The sequence below is a fragment of the Nematolebias whitei genome, chromosome 1, assembly GCF_014905685.2.
Source record: "Nematolebias whitei isolate Nwh7 chromosome 1, NemWhi1, whole genome shotgun sequence".
Classification (NCBI taxonomy): domain Eukaryota; kingdom Metazoa; phylum Chordata; class Actinopteri; order Cyprinodontiformes; family Rivulidae; genus Nematolebias; species Nematolebias whitei.
In genome coordinates this window covers 29,248,432-29,262,052 of record NC_056498.1, presented here as the reverse complement: position 1 = coordinate 29,262,052, position 13,621 = coordinate 29,248,432, and the positions used below count along the sequence as shown (strand labels likewise).

Sequence of the window (13,621 nt, the reverse complement as noted above, 5' to 3'; positions counted from 1 at the left end):
GCTGGTGTTGAAAAAGTTAACTTGGGTGTAAGTGGTAGGGGGGGGGGTTGGGCTTGGGCTCGAGGGGAGTGTCCACTGCTGGTTTTTGACGGCCACTCTGCTCCAACACACCTCATTTGAATCAATGGGTCATTAACAGACTTCTATGGAACACGAAGAGACGATTGCACTGTTGTATCAGGTGTGGTGGGCAAAGGAACAAGTAAGACGTGCAGGATAGTGGTGGCCTCGAGAACAAGTTCAAGGATCAAAAGTACCAATTAAAAAAAAGTTAACTTTTTCAACATTTTATTTAACCATATATTGATGTAACTCTAATATGGAAGTTGCAGTTGGTAGTTGTGCTCACCACTTGGTTTTATTTTAGAGTTCCTACCTGCCATTTTCTGCAGATTGGTTCCCTCCCTCTCCCTGCTAGGTGCCGTCCTCCAGCTGTTTCTGTAAACATCACATCAGTAAGAACATTAGACCAACAGCCTCGGTTCATGGACTACACTGACCCACATTAGGTGAAACATCAGCGCAGCATCTCGCATCAAACTAAATGACTTGTAACACGAGCACAACAACGGCCCCGTTACTGGTTTCGTGACATTACGTAGTGTAATGTCTCTGTCGTCCAGGACGCGACAGTCCTCGGTGGTCCAACAAAGGACACCTGGACCTGCCATTCTGTGTACGTTCGTCCTTCCTGTCCTCTCAAACCCAGCCGGTTGAAGCAGATGGTCGCTCGTCCTGAGCCTGGTCCTGCTGGAGGTTTCTTCCTGTTAAAAGCGAGTTTTTCCTTTCCACTGTCGCCTTCGTGCTCGCTCAGGATGGGAGACTGCAACGAAGTGAAGACTCAACACAATCTGCTGACTTCCTGATGGAGAACTTTTACTAACTGGCTTTTTTATGTATGTGAATGTTTCTGTTCAGTGTCCTGAGACAACTTCTGCTGTGATTTGGAGCTAAATAAATAAAACTGCTGAACAATCTAAAGCTTACTTGAAATACACCAATAGATGAAAAGTATAAAGTATAAAGAAGAACCTGAAAGGAGCACAAAAAAGCTGAATAAATAAATAAATAAAAAATTACCGGTAGCTGAAAAAGTTTTAAAAGCCCGAATTAGCAGAAAAAGCCTAAAGGAACATAAAAAGGCTAAAATTTGAAAAAGCAAAAAAAGTAGCTTAATAAAGTGCAAAACTGTTAAAATGAGCAGAAAACCAGCTGAAAATTGAAAGGGTGAAAGAAATTAATTTTCTGGGAGTAAATCTCACATTTGACTTGCAAGCTAAAATGTCATTGTGTGTGTGTGTGTGTGTGTGTGTGTGTGTGTGTGTGTGTGTGTGGGTGTGGGGGGGGGGCGGTTGCAATATTGAAAAAGCAAAACGGACTCTTGAATTACAAATGCCTTCATATTCTGAATTTATACTGTTCCATAGTCCTTCCATATTCTGGGGCAATAATTATTTCATTTATTTATTTATTAACCTTTATTTAAAAGTGTAATTATAATTATAATTAAATATAATTTTATAATAATTCATACTATAATCCCCACATTTGGAGTTGCAACACTCGGTTCTACATTCTTGACTTTTCTCTCTCTGTCTCCTGACACGTTTTCCTCCTATAATATATTTTTAATATAATAAAAAATTATAATTATAAAAGTGTAATACAACCATTATTCGTTCTGCAAAGCAATAAGGATTCTTCATGGGGTTGGATAAAGGGACACATCAACACTAGGGGGGCACAAGTCAGTGTAGCTCTTATCTCTGACATCTTTTAGCATCAGACATCTGACATCTATCTTTTTTTTGTCATCTTTCTTTGTTGAAATCAGGTCTCTCTTGTAAATGAGTCCTCGAGGCTCAATGGGATTTACCTGTATAAATAAAGGTTGATTGATTGATTGATTGATCTCTCTCGTCTCTTCCCAAGCCCAGGGAAATGGTGAGGGTTGTGTCAGGAAGGGCATCCTACGCAAAACACTTTTGCCAAAACTAACGTGAGTTCATCAAAGCGAAACCATACCGGATCGGTCGAGGCCGGTGCTGTTGACAAACAGGGTGTGGCAGAAATTGTGCTATTGTTAGTCAAAGACCACGAGGAGGGAAACATGTCAGGAGACAGAGGGAGAAGAGGAACGTCAAGAATATAGGACTGAGGGTGGCAACTCTAAATGTGGGGACAATGACTGGTAAAGGTAGAGAGCTGGCTGACATGATGCAGAGAAGGAAGGTAGATGTTTTATGTGTCCAAGAGACCAAGTGGAAGGGCAGCAAGGCTTGCAGCTTTGGAGCAGGGTTTAAATTGTTTTACTATGGTGTGGATAGAAAGAGAAATGGAGTAGAGGTGGTCCTGAAGGAGGAGTTGGCAAAGAATGTAGTAGAGGTGAAAAGAGTGTCAGATAGGGTGATGTGTCTGAAGGTAGAAGTACCGTATTTTTCGGACTATAAGGTGCACTTAAAAATCCTTTAATTTTCTCAAAAACCAACAGAAAGCCTTATGTATTAATTCTGGATGTGCTACTGACCTTGAACCGATTTTATGTGGTACACGGCGCTCAAAAATCTGTCAGAATGTTTTAGTTTCGCTTAATGCACCTTATAGTCCGAAAAATACAGTAGTAGGTCTGATGCTAAACGTTCTCAGTGGTTATGCTGCACAGACTGGATGTGATGTGGAGGAGAAAGATACATTTTGGAAGGATCTGGATGAAGTGGTAGAGATTATTCCCAGGGAGGAAAGAGTTGTGATCGGAGCAGACCTGAATGGACATGTTGGTGAAGGAAACAAAGGATGAGGAAGTGATGGGTAGGTTTGGTGTCAAGGAAGTAAACCAGGAAGGACAGATGGTGGTGGATTTTGCCAAGAGAATGGAAATGGCTGTAGTCAACACCTATTTCCAAAAGAGGGAGGAACATGGAGTGACCTATAAGAGTGGAGGAAGGAGTACGCAGGTCGACTACATTCTGTGTAGAAGAGGAAACCTGAGGGAGATTGGGGACTGTAAGGGTGTGACGGACAGCATGGCCAGGCAGCATCGGATGTTGTGTGTAATGTAAAAATGGGAACAGCGTACAGAAGAAAAACGGATTTCAATATTGAGAATGTTTTATAAACATTCACACAATAATAAACTCATTCTACGTCATTAAATGTCAATTATGATTTTAATCTTATTTTGTTCAGCGTTTCCCCAAACATTATTCAAGGAGGACGCCCCCTCCCAGTCAAGAGAACCGAGCGCCCCGCCTACCAAATCCCCCACCCCCCCACTTCCGGACGGGAAGCGGAGATTGTGGCAGCTCAGCTCAGACTCCAAACCGCACGCAATACAGACACCTCACCCCGTCAACGATAACGTAGCGCTAAGCTAACCAACCCCTGCCTCCCGAATGCAATACAGACGTAGCGCTCCGCTTCTCTCCCCCCTCACCCCGTCGATAACTGCCACCACTAACGTAGCTTTCCGCTTCCCTCACCCCACATCGACAAAAACCCCGAAGAGACGAGCATCCTCCCAAGACAATGAACCCAGGGGAACTTTTTTTTTTTTTTTTCTGTTCATAACGAAAAGGCACAAAGTCCAGAAGAAAAGCTTGTGAGCTTCATCCAGTTTTCAAGAGAAATTCTTATTTTCGCTTTTTTCGCTGAGAAATCCATGATTCAAACATAATAATAATAATTTAATTAAATGTGATTCATTTAAAAATCTGGCAGCCCAGGCTGCATCATATGTTCAAAGTTGCAGGGTGACGGGCAACATCTTTACCAGATTAAGTACCGGTGTGTAACAGATTGTATGCTCTACATCTAAATTCTCTGACTGATGCATAAAATGTATAAAATAACAGCAAAATATTTAATTTGACAATCTGAGGGTTATTTAAAATGTTAAAGCACAGGGCAGAGCTACGAAGATGTACAAATGTTTCACTTTGACTGATGAAGTCCTTTGGATGAAGGAAGAAATGTCTCAACAAAAAAAGAAACCGTCCAGAGGACTTGACTGAACTTTGTTGGATTTTCTACCTGGATTATTGAGCATGAACTTTGATGTTTTGAACCACTTTATGGCTGCCTCAGAGGAGTCGACGGGGGAGAGGGCGGACTCCAGAAACCATCTTATCACCAGCAAACTGTTTGGTCCACTATGGGAGTGTGCTGCTTGTGGGACTGAGTTTGTTAGTGGCTCCTCGGACTGATGAAGTCCTTTGGATGGAGGACCAAACATCTCAACAAAAAGAGAAACCATCCAGATGACATGACTGAACATTGTTGGGTTTCAGTTTGAGTTTTTCTGCCTGGGATTTCAGTGAACAGGTTCCTCCTCATCGACAGTGAGAACTTTAAACTCATAACCAGCTCATGAACGAGTCATGTGTTAGGCCTGTGTTACCATGGTGATCATGGCATCAGGTGATTCACCCTCGCTTGGGACATTAACATCCCACATCGCTCCTGAGAAGCTGAAGCCTTCGTTCCGAGGCTGAATGGTTTCTTTTCCAGCTGCAGTCAGGGTCATCCTGGATGTTTAATGTTTTCTACACGGCCATGTTCTTCAGTTTTATGGGTTCTTTAACTTGATTTTACCGACTTTCAGTCCATTTTACGTATAAGAAATAATAAAGTTATTAGTTTCATCTTTTTTGAGTCAAACTTAAAATGACTGTCTCCTCACAGCGATACATTTTGTTTGTCAGTTATCTTTAGTCCGTCAGAAAAACACCCGGCAGCTTTCAGTTCAGCTACTCCAGAATCTGCGGGCAAATATTTGAGCTGTTTAAGACAAAACACAACGTTTCACTGTCATTTGACTGTCTACAGATGCTCTACGTAAGATGGAAGGGAGGAGAGTAAAAGTACTGACTCGTCCAGCCTCTCAGGTGTCCCCCAGGTGCGGTCGGGGTGGACGTCTCCGTGCCCCGTGTGCTGCAGGCTGCCCTTCATCGGGGTCGAGATGTGGGGGACGCTGGCGGCGGGATTGGGCCCAGCGCTGCTGGGGGTGGCGGTGGGGGCAGCAGGAATGGTGAGGCAGGCGGGGAACAAGCCGACGGCCAGCGTCCTCTGGTTCTGACCACGCCACTCGCTCAGCTCCAAACTGCACGAAACAAAAACATCAAATCGTTTTGTTATTTTTTATTATTAGTCAAAGAAGGTCCACACGTTTCATCGTTAGTAAGACACACAACTTATTTTCATCTTTCTGGTTGCAGACAATTAAAAAAATGTATTTTCTGTTTGAAAAATGTAAGAAAAAAACTGTAAAAATCAGCAAACAAATTAGGTTTAAAAAAAAGCAATAAACACTGAAGCAGATTAATCTCTCATGATGCTCTCATAATCCCAAACATAATATTTGATATTTAAAAACTAAAAACAAACTACCAGTACACACATTATTAATATCAGTCTGAACCACGTGAGAATTTGCTTTTAAAACCAACTTTAGATCAGTTTAGATATTTAAAAGCAGAGTTATGAGGAAAACAATAGTAAGTGTCCTACCTGCTGTAGATAGCTTTTTGTACAACCTCCGTTTTAGGAAGTAGAGCCTAATTCTGACCAGATGGATGAGCTAAAGGCTAGTCGGAGTGAGGCAAAGACCAAAGTGGATTCAGTGTCACGTTACAAGTTGCAGCACTTCTGGTGCAACCTAGAGTCATGCAGCGAGAATATCATCATATTTCTGCCAGAATAACCATTTGATGAAAAACTGACAACCACGAAAAAGTTTATAAATACAACAGTAATCCACTTTGGTCTCGACCCCACACAAACTAGATGTTAGCTTGTCAGAATTAATTTGTCCACACTGAGATTGTTCAAAGAGCTATCTACAACAGGTAAGATACTTCTTTCTCAACCCCACAGTAATTGTTTTTGAACTATCACTTTAACCCCAATAATAAGCTTAATCAATGGTGTGCATAAAGTTAAACTAACATATACTTGTTCTGACACCTAAAGAGAAAGAACTCGAGTCCTGATGAGGTGGGAGTTTGGGGGTTTCACTCTAAGACAAAAACCTTTTTAAATGTTTCATAATTATTTTTAACAACAGTTTGGTCATTTTTGTAAAGTAATGTTGAGTCAAACAGTTATAGTTAGTACCTTATCAGCTGTGACATCAGTCATAAAGAAGAAAAGTGAAGAAATCATTATCAAAGCTAAGCTAAAGGCTAGCCTAACGAGTGCTACGTTTATATCAATCAACCTTTATTTAGACAGGTAAATCCCATTGAGCCTCGAGGACAACCAGCTGGACTTTATTTATTATACTTTACTTTATACTTTGTTTTTTTCCTTGAACGTTCTGCTCGCTGCTTGGACCGACTGTCAAACCGGCTGCACCGCCCCGGTGAAATGCAGCTAATTTGACCATTAAAGTGCATTTATTAAGCAAACGTTAAGACTGGGACATACCTTTGCTATAATTTCGAGCAAACAAATAATTGTTTTAGGTACTTTTCTTGTTAAATTTCGAAGAAACGAGCAGCGCTCCTCCTCCTTTTCCTCCGCGCCCCCGGAGCACCGAGGCAATAAACTATTTTTGAAATTCAGCTAATTTGACCATTAAAGTGCATTTATTAAGCAAATGTAAAGACTGGGACACAGCTTTGCTATAATTTCGAGCAAATAATTATTTTTAGGCAATTATCTTGTTAAATTTGCACAGAGACTCGCACATGTTTACTTCCGCGTATCAGCTTTTGAAATGCAGCTGATTTGACCATCAAAGTGCATTTATTAAGGAAAAGTTAAACTGAAACAACTTTTCTATAATTTCAAGCAAACAAATAATTGTTTTTAAGTGTTAATCTTGTTAATTCTTGTAAAGTCCTCCCGTGCACGCTCCCGCGGTCGTCATTTGGCCGCCCATTGATTTTTGGCACAACACCGGCCCACGTTTCCAGGTTGTCAACGGTGACGCGTAACAAACGCGACGTGTCAGCGGTGACGCATAATAGATGTGACGTTACGGCGAAGCGACATATTTATGGATTTTTCCACTTTATTAGACAAATATGGACTGATGCGACTTATAAGGTGGAGTGACGTGTACGGCAGAAAATACGGTAAAAGTTTAAAAAAAAATCTTTCTGTGTAAATATCTCGTTACAACGTGGACACCCACGGCTTATAGACAAGCGCGACCTATAAATTATTAGTATTTTAATTAATAGGCGCAGCTTATATTAGGGTGCGCTCAATAGTCCAGAAATTACGGTATGTTGTTTCGGCTTGTATATATTGAAAAATGTCCATGTATCAAGAAGCCTCGACATATTTTTGTCCTTACTGTAGATGTTTTTATTCAAATGAGAGCAACACGGTGAGAGCAGAGTAAAAGCTGCTCGACTCGTTCAACAAACAAAGCAGGATGCATTCGAGGACTTGATGAGATCAGTGCTGGAATGCACTTTTGAGAGAAAGCTGAATCTAATCTCCAGTGCATCTCAACAAGATGATTGTGTCATGTGTCAGCTGAAAGTCTTTTTTTTTTTTTTTGTTCCTTGCGTTTTGCTTGCCTCACCCACCCATGGTCTACGACGGTCACGATGTCGTTGGCTGCGAGCGGGAGTTTTCTGAGCTCTGCGAAGTCTCTTGTGGCTTGGACTTCCACCGGTTTAGCCTTTAGGAAAGAAGACGATCGTTTATAGAAGTGGAATTCTGAAACATATTCATGCGTCTAATGAGGATTTTATCCCAGGAGGTAATGAAAGCTGGACATCAGTTCGAACCTCTGCCACCATGACTGTGAGCTGGGTGAAGCTGGGCCTCTCCGCAGGTGTGACGGCCCAGCACTTCCTCATGATGCCATACATCTCTTGAGGGCAATCTGGCGGTTTCTCCAGCCGCTCTCCCTCTCGCTCCACACGCCACAAAATCTGACAGTCGGGAGAGTAAACTGACGTGAAACCAAAACTCTGAGTCATAGAGACAGCGTGAGGGCGCGGAAAAACATTCCAGACGTTAAAAAAAACAAACATCTGGCAGTAATTAAAACACAAAGACGGGAACGCTGTTGTTCAGGTGGCAAGTGTGTACCTGTCGACCAGACAGACCGAACCACGGTTCCTCGCAGTAGGTGAACATCTCCCACAGGGTGACACCAAACATCCAGACGTCCGAGGCGTGGGAGAAGGAGCCGATACGGAGGCTTTCCGGGGCGCACCTAGAGAAAAAGCCAAAAAAGGAATGAAGAACCAAAGGTTAAACAGGTGAAACGTGTAAGTTATAATAATACAATCATCACTGAAACAGAGATACACTGACAAGAGTTGTAGCCGCCATCTTGGTAGGTGCTAAGTGTGTAACTGCAGGGTTTATAAGTGAAAACCACACGTTAACGCCTTGTGTGTGCTGTACGCTGTACGATCCGTTAAAAACACAATAGACAAATTTTAGTTAAATTAACATACATCATGCCTGTTTTCAAAACAAGAAAGAAATATTCTGTAATGAGCCTCCAACAAGCCAAGTCAGTTCAATTCAGTTTATTTACCGGTATATAGCGCCAAATCACAACAGAAGTCGTCTCAGGGCACTGAACAGAAATGTTCACATACATTTAAAGCCATGGCTTTATATTACGGATGCACAATATTATCGACATGGTATCGGCCGATATTAGCGATAAAGTTAAATATCGGCCATTACATCAAAATAACTCGCCGATATAAAAGATGCTGTAAATCTGCACTGTTCGGGTGTTGTCATTGTGTTAGAGAGAGTAAATGTCCTGAATAAATTTGACGTTAAACATAATCCAAGTTGAAGTGTTGCATCATTTTCAGCCCCCTTTTTGGCATCCGCATTTGGTACCAGGCCAAACCAACAAAGACTATGCAGAATAATGTAGTATTTTAATTCCACAGCAGAGAAAGATATGTAGTCTCTGTAAGTAGGTCTAGGGGGAAAAATATCGGTACTGGTATCAGATACTGGCCAAAAATCCAATATCATGCACCCCTACTTTATATGTATGCGAACATTTCTGCACTGCATGTATGTGAATGTTACTGACTGCAGTTAGTAACGTTATTAATCTGAGAAGCCAACAGAAAGTCACACATTAGTGATAGAGAAACGACACCAGCCCCCTTTAAGTGATGAATGAATGCACTTCAGTATTAAGACCTGTATGACTAAGCTTTTTTTCAAGCCGATACAGTAGTTCCTCGTCACTGGTGAGTACTCATATAAAACTTTACAGCACTGCACAGTACATATATGTATGTTGTTAAATTTACGTAGGTTTAAGAGTTTAGAACATAGCAAGAGTGTGGGAAGAGTTTATAAAGCCTTAAAATGTGTATAAATATTAAAATAAATATAACGTCCCTACTTTGCAAATTTTCACCAACTGCAGTGGTGTCTGGAACGTAACCCCCGCGATAATCGAGGGACTACTTGTACACTAATTCACCAATATTTAAAGTATTGATATATTTTTTCCAATAAAATGGGTAAAACAAGTTGGGAAAATGATGGTTCTTATTTCGCTAATGGGCAGCACGGTGGTGCAACTGGTAGAGCTGCTGCCTCTCAACGAGCAGGTCCCCAGTTCAAATCCCGGTCCGGGGGCCTTTCTGGGTGGAGTTTGCATGTTCTCTCCGTGCATGCGTGGGTTTTCTCCGGGTACTCCGGTTTCCTCCCACAGACCAAAAACATGCATGTTAGACTGATTGGTAACTCTAAATTGTCTCTAGGTGTGAGTGAGAGAGTGAATGGTTGTTTGTCTCGTTTGTCTCTATGTTTCCCTGTGATGGACTGGAGACCTGTCCAGGGTGTCCCCTGCCTCTCGCACAGTGATAGCTGAATATGGGCACTAGCGACTCCCATGACCAGAAAAAGAAGAAGCAGATAAAAGATAATAGATGGATGGATTTCACTAATATTGATGCAATAGCTCCTCCATGTAGCTCCTACAAAGATGGCAGCACATCTTCTTGCCTTGCTACAATAAACTGTGGTGTGATCAGCCATTCTTGTGGATTTCTATTTTCATGGCTATCATTTTCATCTTCTCAATCTTTAAACTTTCCATTTCTAACCATGCGAACGGGATCCTCCTGTGCGCTCCCATGATGTAATGGTCCTTCTCTTGAGCCAGGCCTCGCATCAGACCAAAATCCCCAATCTTCACCATCTCCCTGGAGGACAGCAGCACATTCCTCGCTGCCAAGTCCCTGTGGATAAACCTACGGGTTTCCAGGTAGTCCATCCCTGCTGCGATCTGGGTAGCAAAGACCCAGAGGCGGAGCAACGGGTACTCGAACTGCCGCGCTCGCAGCGTGTCGTATAACGAGCCATGGGGAGCCAGCTCTGTTACCTGGGGAACCAAGGAAAACAAAACAGGGTGGCGTGAAACTCAGCTCAGACAACTGTCAGAGCTGGAATATTTAGTCTGAAAGTTCATCTCACCATCTTGAGGGGCTGTGTGAGCACCACGCCGTAGAGTCGTATGATGTTGGGGTGGTCTAAGGACTGCATGGTGGTGACTTCCTGGAGGAAGTCTGTCAGCGTTTCTGTTTGTCTGGACATACTGCTTCTCAGAGATTTTACTGCCACTGGAAGCTGAGAGAGAAACATACAAACGTATCACTATTCATACCTGTTATCCTGGCTTTGAGAGGTCTAATTGTCCAGGCTGAATTTAAACGACACGTTAAAAAAAGAAATAAAACACCAGACTGATGAGCTAAATGCTCGAGAGTTTCAGATATTTTTGCAAGGTGTTCCAGGTTACAGAAGCGTAGTAAGAGAAGGCCTTTTTGTCGAATTCAATCTGCACTGAGGGGACGCTGCAGGTAATGATGTCTTGAGAGCACACGGCATAGCTGCACTGACAACATGACATTTAGGAGGAAATGTATGAAGGGAGCAAACCAAGAAGTGATTTAAAGATGAAAATGTACCAGTGTGAGAGTCTGCGTGAAGTTAATGATGACCAACTGACCATTGAATACAGGGTGCAGTGGTGGATTTTGCATTTGCATTCATGTAAATAATGTCACCATAGTCAACAGTCGGAAGGAAAGTAGCACATACAAGACGTTTCCTAGCATTCAGAGTTAAGCAAGATCCACTTCTGAAAACGAAACCCAATTTTAATGTCAATTTCTTTATCAAGTTTTCGGCATGAGGCTCAAAAGAGAGATGCACATAGACCAAGATTCCCAAGTATTCATAAGTATCCACAAACTCAATAGGAACGCCATTCGTAGATAAGACAGTAGGAAGGACTGCTGGTACCAACTTTCTGTTTAAAAATAAAATCCCTTTGATTTTATCAGCATTTAGCACCAGTTTTACACAGACCATGTCTGACTGGATGATGTCGAATGCAGACTGTAAAAGCTTGAAAACCTTAGCAACTGATTTAGCTCGACAATAAACAACTATCGTCAGCATAGAAATGCAAGGATGCGTCAGGAATGTTCTGACCTACATTGCTTATGTAGATTGTAAAGAGAGTGGGTCCTAAGATTGAGCCTTGTGGCACACCATTGTTGACAGTTAAATAAATGGAAGAAATAGCATTATAGTGAACACATTGCCTCCGATCTGAGAGATAATTAGAAAAGTAACCGATAGTTTGATCTGAGAAACCATCATATTTCTCAATACATTTCACAAGGCCTCAGTCTTAAAACTGAGGCGTAGGCAGCAGGAGGGTTAAGACTGTAACTCCCTTTGGTCTTAACCTCCCACAGACTCCCACTGGTTAGCTTATGATTCCTCTCAAAATTAACCGGATTTCTCCAAACTGAGGTTGTTCTAAGAGCTATCAACAACAGGTAAGATATTGACTGCTCATAACTTCTCAACAGAACCCCACTTTGAAAAATTCTGAGGGTCGTCCGTTTAAAAAATGAGTCCTTGGGGATCATTTAGACCCGAGGGCTGTGGTAAGAATAAACGGGTTTAATTTATGTTTATAAAGGATCTACCTAAGTTTTAATTTTGGGGGAGGGAAAAAAAAAAAAGCAACAAAGTCAGCTCTTACCACTTTCCCTGTGGGCGTATGCCACTCCCCCCTCTTCACCACCCCAAAGGACCCCGAGCCCAGCTTCTCCCCCAGAATCAGCTCGCTGTCCTGGATCAGAGAAGGCAGAGTCCGACTGATGGTGGTCTCAGAGCCCTGAACCTGGGCCACTCCGGTCAACGGATCCCCTGCATCTGAACCGCGGAACATCTGTGTGCGATATTAAACTCATAAAAACTCTTCAGCCAACGTTTACCACTACTTCTCTAATAAAGGAAGACATTTGAACGATCAAACCTTGCTCGGCCACGACGACCTCGGGCGTGATTGTATCTTGTATCGTTTCAGCGCCTCCCATAATCTTCTTTGTGCTGCAAAACAATTAAAAGCTCAAATGAAAACTGAATATTGACGGGTTTAACGCTTCAGTGCTGTTTATCTGTAGCTGTGACTTTAAGTGCGAGCTCTATTCTTGGCACAGAGACGACAGGTGTGAGGGTTAAAGGTGAAGGCCTATTTCTGACAGGAAACAATTCAGATACAGTAACTCAAGTTATAAAATGTACTCCGATCAGCAAAGCAAGCACGTCAGGAATGAACTTTAAACCATAAATCAAAAGTGTGCAGCTTTCAGCTCTGTATAAATGTCAGAACTATTCGTTTCTAGACTTTAGGTTGTTACTGTAACAATCATCACATACTTGTACAGCTCTGTCACCGTCAAAGGATGAACCAACATGGTGCTTTGGATTAAATCAATCCAAATTAAAACATCAATATTCTCCTGTAATGAATAATCAGCCATAAAAAAAAAGCAATACAGGATTTATTGTGCTAAAGATTTAAAGTACCTCTTAATTTATTGATACCTTGCTTTAATAGAGCCAGACTTTGCCATTTTTTAAAGGGATTTTAATCTCCAAATGTTCAAGGGCTCAAATAGTTTTTTTTGCTTTGTTATTTTTTGTTTTTTCCACTCATTTTTCGCACAGTCCCTAAACTATGGAACACCACAATGCTCAAAATTAAATAAATAAATAAAACATTATGAAATAAGAAAAAAAAAATCATTTTTATCATTTTATTTTATAATTGTGTTTTTCATGGTAGCTCACCGGTCTTTGTTTCATACTGGCGTTTTTCATAACAGTTTATTTATTTCATAATAACTCTTTTCAGCAGAAAGTCTTCAGCTGTCAATCAACGTCAGTGGGCTGGACGTGCACGCCCACTGGCTGATCCTTCACATCCATTAGTTTTCCTGCTCACTGTGAAGGTACAGCTAGCATAGCAGCTAGCAGCGACTTGCTATGTCAACAGTCATGAAGGATGGTAGAGCTGCGTGAACTTCCTTCAGCTCAGGTAACTTTAGCAGCTCAAATTGAGGATTACGTTCTCAGAAGATACAGGTGTCATGACAAGTGATGGGCTGCCAAAAATCGATAGGTGCCATGGGAACGTACACAGGAGCGTGCACGGGAGGACTCGCTGTTTTAGTTCTTCGTATTTAACGAGAACGTAATCCTCTCAGTTTGATCTGCTAAAGTTACCTGAGCTGAACGAAGTTCATGCAACTCTGCCATCCTTCATGACTGCTAACCTAGCAAGTCGCTATTAGCTGCTATGCTC

The 13,621-nt window shown here is 41.8% G+C and overlaps 2 protein-coding genes across 5 annotated transcripts in view; both read right to left on the bottom strand.

The window, feature by feature from the left end:
- Positions 1-13,621, bottom strand: part of gps2 (G protein pathway suppressor 2) — an 831,114-nt gene that overhangs the window by 113,460 nt on the left and 704,033 nt on the right. The gene's annotated exons all lie outside the window — the stretch shown is intronic.
- tnk1 (tyrosine kinase, non-receptor, 1) overlaps positions 1-13,621 on the bottom strand; it is a 26,864-nt gene that overhangs the window by 4,095 nt on the left and 9,148 nt on the right. The window contains exons 3-11 of the mRNA XM_037676254.1: positions 12,290-12,363; positions 12,014-12,202; positions 10,429-10,581; positions 10,059-10,336; positions 8,050-8,176; positions 7,743-7,889; positions 7,539-7,633; positions 4,868-5,098; positions 377-438 (exon numbers count right to left, since the gene is read on the bottom strand). Coding sequence (XP_037532182.1) covers positions 377-438; positions 4,868-5,098; positions 7,539-7,633; positions 7,743-7,889; positions 8,050-8,176; positions 10,059-10,336; positions 10,429-10,581; positions 12,014-12,202; positions 12,290-12,363 — 1,356 coding nt within the window. The remainder of the gene's footprint in view (positions 1-376; positions 439-4,867; positions 5,099-7,538; positions 7,634-7,742; positions 7,890-8,049; positions 8,177-10,058; positions 10,337-10,428; positions 10,582-12,013; positions 12,203-12,289; positions 12,364-13,621) is intronic.